The following is an 8,704-nucleotide window of genomic DNA, read 5'->3' as shown; positions in this document are numbered from 1 at the left end:
CCCCCCCCCCCAAAGTATAGCAGTATTAAATGTGAACTACACAAAATAAAAACCAATTAACTCTATGCTAACCATTGTGATAGGACCCTAAATAAAGGAGGTAGCTCTGCCCGGATCTTCCCTTTAATGAGCTCCCCGAAGAAAGAAACAAGGTTTTTAAATTTAGAAAGGAAGATTACACTAGAGTAACATCCAGAATACCTAATATTAAGTAGAGAAAATTCATATTGATCATGCCAGAACAAAACGTAAAGAAGATTTTTTTATACAAGTTTCCTCATGCCCAATGTGTCATTAAAGCCAGAAACTAGTCCCCAGGCTTGGTTTTTTAGGTAATTGAGTGACTTCATGGGTTCAGTAAACTTTATTCAGTGCCTGACAGACCCTAGCCAGGTTCTCTTGTACCACCTTTAAAGCCTGGCTCTCTGCTCTTACAGGCATCTTCACTCCCTGCTTGTCTCCAGGCTGCCATCCACACACTGGGACCCTAATTTCTGCCTCCAATACTTTCTTGCACCCTAGAAAAGATTCTGCTCTTCAGGAAAAGACTATTTTTTCCTCCTTTTAGGAGACTCCCAGCACTCAACTCACATTATTTAAAGAAATAGTGCATAAAATCAGTAACAATCAAATCAGGCATGCTTTATACACCGCCAAGGCATGGGTGAGGATGTAAGAGAGACTTGCCCATTACAACTGGGATGCTGATGTCAACAACAAAAACAAAAAAGCAAATGGTTTGATGCAAATGGGACAGTGACCACATCACAGGCTAAAGTTTAAATTTATCACGTAAGCCTGAGAGATTGCACATTTAATTTGTTTTCATGTTAGATTCAAGAGAACAACACAACTTAAACTGCTCTTATATTTCACTTGAACAGCGGAAGGTAGAAATAAAAACTAACCTAACTTTTCATAATGGATGCTATAAACAAGGCTATAAAAGTCAGAAAAGAAATACTCTCGAATTGAAATATTAATAATAGGAAATATTAATCTCAAAGACAAGAATTCTCTTTCTGTGCCCGAGACTCCTGCATGACATAGCTCTGAGAAAGACAAGAAGGAGGTGCGGGCATGATAACATAACCTACGTAACCTCAGGATGAGTACCAGTGTAAGTGATGAAAAGACCAGGGCTGAAAGAGTCACTTGTCTCATAACCTGGAGGATTTTCAGATTCCTAGAGAAAAAGCTGAACAATTCCCAGTTTCCAGACCAGAACTGAAAATTGTCATATATGAAAGAGTAAATCCTTTATAGCAGTAGCAGATTATCTTATTAGTGCTAACAGAGGAAAGCAATTACATAAATTACAATTCTTTTTGTTCTTGATTTTTTGCTTTGCCCTCTAAATACGCTCTTTCTGCTCCCCACCAGTTCCTAAGCTGCCCCATAGGCATATCATGATGACTGACTTTTTGCTGTGAGCAAATCGGAATTGGTGTGGTAAGAAAAAGGAATGTTATTTCTTGTGGTACATTTAGTTGTTTGAGTTGAGATTGTTTTTCAAATAATTTGACTTTGATAAATGGATACTGGATACTCACAACTACAAAATGGTTTACTAAAGACAGAAAAAAAACCTCTTGTCCTTTCTGAAGGAAGAGGTTAGAGCTTGTGTTCTGCCAGCGCTTTGATGAGAAGGAGAGAAAACAGTCTGAGCAAACCGGCGCTAGAAACTCCTTATATCCTCTTACCAAGGACCCTCCTGAATGGCTTATGACACCAAAATCACTGCATATTTTTACTGACATAAATCGTAGATGGTTGTAAAGCAGCTTTCTAATGCTTTGAAAATGTAAATGCTTAGACTATTCTTACTGGCCAAATGTAAGGAGACCCAGTTAAGTTTCACTGAAACTATTTCTAGTCAAATTATTTGTTTGATAGATCCACTTTTTCTTGAAATATATGGATTTTGAAAACAAACATTTTGAACAGAATAGACTGGGTTTATATTTGAATAATTACAATTCAACAGACTGAAATAGAGTGCTGAATCTTATTAACAAAGTGACTTTCCATACCATTCATTTAAAATAGTTTGAGGTGATCAAAACAAACATCAAAAAATACGCTTTGCCAAAAGCAACATCTTGAAAACTTGTTTCGTATAAGCATTAAAAGTTCACCTTTTTGCCTGACACATGATAGTTTATCAGAGTCTTTAGCACACTATCTTAGCTAAATCTTGACCTTTTCATGAGATGGAACTTTTTTTTCTACTTTTGATGAGCTCCAGTTCTCACACTATTAAAAGAATAATAACATAATCTTGCAGTATATATCAACAACAGCAATAGGTAAATTTTCAGTAATTTAAATCAGGTGTTTCACCAAAAAGGAAGAAGAATCTTCCTTTTCACAGAATCACAGAATGGTCAGGGTTGGAAGGGACCTCTGGAGATCATCTAGTCCAACCCCCCCGCCAGAGCAGGGTCACCTACAGCAGGTTGCACAGGACAGCGTCCAGGCGGGTTTTGAATGTCTCCAGAGTGGGAGACTCCACCACCTCTCTGGGCAGCCTGTGCCAGTGCTCCACTACCCTCAAGGTAAAGAAGTTCCTCCTCATGTTAAGATGGAACTTCCTATGTTCAAGCTTGTGCCCATTACCCCTCGTCCTATCACTGGGCACCACTAAAAAAAGACTGCTCCCATCCCCCTGGCATCCTCCCATTAAGTATTTGTATGTATTAATAAGATCTCCCCTCAATCTTCTTTTCTCTAGACTAAAGAGACCCAAGTCCCTAAGCCTTTCCTCATATGAGAGATGTTCCAATCCCCTAATCATCTTTGTAGCCCGTTGCTGGACCCTCTCCAGCAGATCCCTGTCCTTCTTGAACTGGGGAGCCCAGAACTGGACGCAGTATTCCAGATGGGGCCTCACCAGGGCAGAGTAGAGTACACTTACCCTTGTTGAACTTCATAAGGTTTCTTTCTGCCCAACTCTCCAGCCTGTCCAGGTCTCGCTGTATGGCAGCACAGCCTTCTGGCGTGTCAGCCACTTTTGATGAATGATTATTCATCACGCCATCAAATTATTCAAGGCATAGCTAAAAATGTCTGAAAACAGTTGCAACTTTCTATTTGTTTAACAGCTTAAATACTAAATATCATCCGAGTTCTAAATTTATTGAGAGCCTATATAAGAAGTTTTACCTTAATTCTTTCTCTTAACAACTTGAGATAAAGAGACCAAGATGCAAGGGAAGCAAGATTATTCTTATTGTATTCAGCTGCCTTGGAGGTAGATGAAACCCACAGATGCAGCAGTGTGGCAAAACTGGCATACCTTTTGCTTATACAGTGAATGTTCCATGGATAGTTACTACTCCACAGTTGTCAAAACCTGGCACCTGCGTGGTGATTAACATGAGATTCAGGTGGGGCCTGAGGTGAGTGGATTCCCACCAACACCGAGACTTTTAGGAAAAAAAACCACCCTAAAGATTGCTGTTAGAGAGTGATAAAAACACAATGTATGAACAAAAGAAGTTAAGGGGCATAAGTAATACAAATAATGCACAAAAGGCAATACAAATAATGCACAAAAATATTTATGTGGACCTTGAAGAGGGTAGATTTAGAATCGATATTAGGATTAGATATTAGAATATTAGATATAGAAAAGAATATATTAATATTAGAATAGATAGTAGGAAGAAATTTTTCACTCTGAGGGTGATGAGGCACTGGAACAAAATGCCCAGAGCAGCTGTGGCTGCCCCATCCCTGGAGGTGTTCAAGGCCAGGCTGGATGGGGCTTTGAGCAACCTGGGCTGGTGGGAGGTGTCCCTGCCCATGGCAGGGGGGCTGGGACTCGATGATCTTCAAGGTCCCTTCCAACCTAAACCATTCTATGATTCGATGCAGAAGAACCTAGAACTAAATATGCAGTAAGGGATTAAAAATAAAATGTCTTTAGGATGGCTACTGAGAAGTGCTGATTTTTCAGAAGGCAATACTCAGTGATTATTCACAGTCCCTATAGCATTTGATCACATCTGAAAAGAACTGAATTTAGTCCATTCACAAATTACGTCTGCATTGGTTAACTCTGGAATTTTGATTTAAAAATACTGCACCAAAACTACGTAAGAAAAAAAACAGATCAAACTAAAAGAAAATTCATGTAAATCTAATTGATATCTGTCAACTATTCATCCTAGTAAAGGATTGAACCAAAGTTCTTGTTTCTGAAGAGTTTGATAGGTATTTAACCACATATTTTTAGCTAAAAAAGGAATAACATGCCCTTAGAGTACTAACACCATAGTGTAAAATTAAATGCATTCTGTTACATTTTTAACATCAACGAAAAATTCCAATACACCTAAAGATCGTATATGTAGAGATGGAAGCCTATACATGCAACTATCAGTTAGACAAGAATCAGTGTGTACTTTTACAAATACATAGGATTAGTGTCATGCTGATTAGCTAGCTATCATGATACTTCTCTCAGTGATCAATATTCAAAAGTTATCAAATCTTGTTTTTAGGATTAGTGTGCCTTTACTCTACATGTCACCAAAGTAAAGATTGGATCTTTACCCCAAGGTGTTCATAATCTAACAGCTGGATTTTCTTTTAATATTATTTACACTGAACAGCTCTGCCATGCATAAGATGTTCAAATTTGCAGATAAGGTATTGTAAATGAGCAGAGATCAAACTGGCAAACAAGGTAATAACAGAGAAAGTGAGCCAACTTTAAAGAGTGGGGAAGAAACACAATCTTTGTTAGGGCATTTTTTCCTACTTACACAGTTTGCTGCACTTCCTACTTTGTCTTAAGTGAAAACAAGACACAGTGCATAAATAGAAAATCAACACGGAAGGGTAATGGAAAGAACTTTACAAGACCAGATGAACAGAAAAAGATGACTGCTTCAGGTGTAAGGCAGAGAACAGAAAAAGAAACAGTGGCATAAGGACCAGACAGAAGAATGAGAAGAGCAGGATTGGAAAGGGTAGAAGACAGGAAAAACTAAAATTTAAGCAAAGGCCCATACAAGTATGGCTCTGGGATCACAACCATTTTGGGTTTATTTTACTCTTTTTATGAAGAGTATTTTTAATTTTTTATTTTTTTTCTAATATTTTATTTTATTTTACGCACTTCTGGTTTTATTTTAGTCTCCTTTTCACATCTAGTCTATAACAGGGTGACTTGATTAAATTAGTGGAATTACTGGTGATATACATCCAATGTGAAGAGCGCAGGATCGGGCCATGAGGTATGAAAGAAATTTGAGGCAGAGACTGACAGGAGACAGTTGGAGTTCTTTAGAGTAATGTTTAGATAGTTTGCGTTAAAGTTGAAGAATGAGGGAAACAATTAAAAGAAGTGAAAACAACAGATAAAGCAGACATATCTTTCACATTAAATACACAAACTGTATTCAACACTTCTTTAGATGATGGAAATGCAAAGTCTGTTAATGTCCCATCCATTTTATCGTTGGACTTGATTCATTATTAACTCTGATTACTTCTGATTTTACACCATCAACCTTTTAGTAATTTATTTACTACACAATCAGTGAGACAAAATAGATTCTTTTTGGTCTGAATTCATAATTCTACTGTCTACTATTTGCTGTCATGTTACCTTGCCAACAAGCACCAACTGTCAGCTGCATGGCTATGTGTGAAGGGTGGATAGGCCAATCATTGGTCACAAGGTAAGGTTCATATGTTGTTCCATCCATGTATAAGGTAACAACGGGAAACTCAACATTGACAACATAGTAATGCCATTCTTTATCACAGATCTGAAATACAAAATTCAAGAGAAAAATATTAAATAGCACTTATTGTCAGGTGACTAACTTTTATATCCCATACATTTTAAAAATCATATTGTTTCCAAATTTCATTCATAGAAAAAAAAACATTATTGCGATTTACACATCACTAAAATGAATGAAAGTTTAAGACAATGTTGATAAATACTCATGGTATACTTGCAGAACGTATTTGATAAACAGAGGCATCTTAAAACACACTCTTTGAAAACAAGGCATGGAAAAAACAGAAAAATCAGACAATTTGGTATTTGTTCTGTATTTTCGTGTTTGTTAATACATAATATTTGTTTCTTAATGTCTATACTGACTTTTGAGAATACAAAACTGTGTGTAAGAGAAGCATACTTGGGATGTATCGGCATAGTTACTGGGGGTCCCTATTAGCTTCAAATTCAGAAAATATATAGCACTTAGTCACTAGATTGATGAGTTATTATCAATGATTTGATTCCATTGTCATTATTAACTTCTTGCATTAGTACTCAGAAAGTCCTGTGCAATGCATCAGGACCTCCACAGTGCTAGAAGGACCTCTGTTGAGCTCTGTATACACACAGATGGACAAGTAGTCTATGTGTCTACCTGATTTGGGCAAGAAATCTCCATGCTCCATCTTTGGCCTTAAGCTTTTTCCCAGATAGCCAGCAAAATGAGGCTCTATATGGTTTCACTGATATACGTCAGCTTTGAAAAGCCACGACCACAGTTACAACATACTTTCACAATGACAATAACGGTGTCAAATCTCATATGAATTTCTGAGCTGGCCAACCAGGGATCGCTGCAAGATGGTCAAATTCTGTTTTAGCTCAGAAACGTGCAGCTAGCTGAATCCGTGCCTCTGAAGACAGAAGTCTAGTGTGTAAATATCAACGCCTGCACAATTCTTTTTTCCTTTGTTGTATCTTTCAGATTTAAAAGTTCAAAGGAATAAATCACAGCAAATTGGTAGGATGGGTGGGCTGTATTTAAAAATAGGTCTATAGTTACAATCATGCTCCTTTCAATTCTGTAGAGATACTGTTTTGATGTATTAAGAAATGGAAGTGCTTGAATGCAGATATCCTTGCCGTTTCATAGCAGCAAGCAGAAAAGTGATGTTTCAACATAACACTTTGTCCTTGGCCAGGTTAAGTGCTATCTGCTGCAATATCTGCCCTTTGAAAGCAAAAGCTAATGTTTTGTTCCAGAAGACATTTCAACAAGAACTTAATCACTTCTATTTCAAACGGATACATTTATTACTGCAGACATCATAGCTCCGCAGCAAGAGATAAATGCAGCAAGGGGCTGCTAGAGCCTTTTGTAAGCACTAGACAGCACAAATGTTTTCTGAAGGTTAAATGAACTGAAACCAAAATTGAAAGTAAATAAATTGGAAGACTGAAAACTTTATTGAACAAACAGCAATCATGAATAGTATTATGCAATCCTCCCTTTCAAGGAAAACCAGTTTGCCAAGATTCCTGACCTGATCATTAGAATGATTAGAATGTGATGCATCACAGCTGCATGTGTCAGACATTTTATATAAAACAAAATGTGCCTGAGTTTGAGAGACCTTGCATACCAAAACCTACCGGCATTAATACTTGACACTTTTCAGAGAACTGTCCCAGAGTATTTCTGTTTAGCAGCCCTAAACTGCATCACTTGGGATGCCCCAAGTGCTATTAATGAGTGAGCAATCCTTCTCATATTTAACCAAAGCAAGAGCACTTATATATATGTATTAAATATAGCAAACAAACATTTTGGGATATCATATACACAAAAAGCATAATAATGTGTAGCTAGTCTGATTACTCTATTGACTGACCACTAAGGCAGTTACATTTGTCAAAGAAAATGCTTTCTGGAAACACAAGATTACATAAACTCCACAACTCAAGATTCCAGCAACTGGGCTCTAGTACTTCCAAGAAAAATGCAGATGTCCAATAGCAGACATCCACACTAGGTAAAGTACTTATTAACCTTTATTTTTACTGATATATTCTGGAACTGAACACAGTGCAAGTGTAGACAGCTGGTGAAGCCCTCAAACAATCGCTTGTATGCTTTTCCTTGAATTTCAACACATAAACACATAAAGTTTTATTTTAAAGGTAATTTAGGCACTTAAAAATCTCAGCTTGGCATTTCCTGACATTTTAAAAGCACCCAAGTTGGTCAGGTGCTTATTTGTCATACAATTTCAATACACCTTAGGTACACAGACACATGTATATTCCACCAAAAGATCTTTAAGTATCTATACTGATATTCTACAAGGAAGCAATAAAATTATTTAAAAACTCTGGAATACATCCCACTCACTCAGCAGCAGCTAGTATTTCATGTCTGGCCATTTCACAGGCAACGAAATAATGAAATAAATAATTGTGGCATGTAATTTGTTATGCTGTCATTTCAGACACCTTCTTCACCTTCTCAACATAGGAAGCCCATTTTTTCCCTGCACGCATTCCACAGTGGCAATGGAATGTAATATGATTGCAGTGAAGCCATGAAAATAAAATTATTAAATATACCAGTTTGGCAAACAAAGAAATTTTAATCATCTCAAATAAGACTTTATTTAAAAAAAAATCTAATTTATAAAGCTAGCCTAATGAGATAAAATTACTGATAAGTAAGCTTGGCTTTCAAAGATTGCTGGATGGCTACGTTGGTCGAATCACTCTGCCACGTCAGTCTGCCTCTAAAATGTATTAATCAAATCACAGTGAATTAACCAGCTTGAAGTCTTAGTGATGATTACAAGCCATTGCATTGGGATATGCTTTTATGAAATAGATGAAAACAGACCCAGTATAAATCCTGGAAAAAGAATGTGCACTGCTGTTTGTTCGACCTAACTTTGCAGAATATAAATCATCCTG

The 8,704-nt window shown here is 37.0% G+C and overlaps 1 protein-coding gene across 1 annotated transcript in view; it reads right to left on the bottom strand.

Annotated features, from left to right (window-relative positions):
- The window catches only part of CLSTN2 (calsyntenin 2), a 380,503-nt gene that overhangs the window by 23,279 nt on the left and 348,520 nt on the right, over positions 1-8,704 (bottom strand). Inside the window, exon 10 of the mRNA XM_009890154.1 lies at positions 5,621-5,783. Coding sequence (XP_009888456.1) covers positions 5,621-5,783 — 163 coding nt within the window. The remainder of the gene's footprint in view (positions 1-5,620; positions 5,784-8,704) is intronic.

Source organism: Charadrius vociferus, unplaced genomic scaffold (assembly GCF_000708025.1).
Source record: "Charadrius vociferus isolate BGI_N301 unplaced genomic scaffold, ASM70802v2 scaffold650, whole genome shotgun sequence".
Taxonomy (NCBI): Eukaryota; Metazoa; Chordata; class Aves; order Charadriiformes; family Charadriidae; genus Charadrius; species Charadrius vociferus.
The sequence above is the reverse complement of the archived record's forward strand: the minus strand, read 5'-3'. Positions and strand labels throughout refer to the sequence as shown.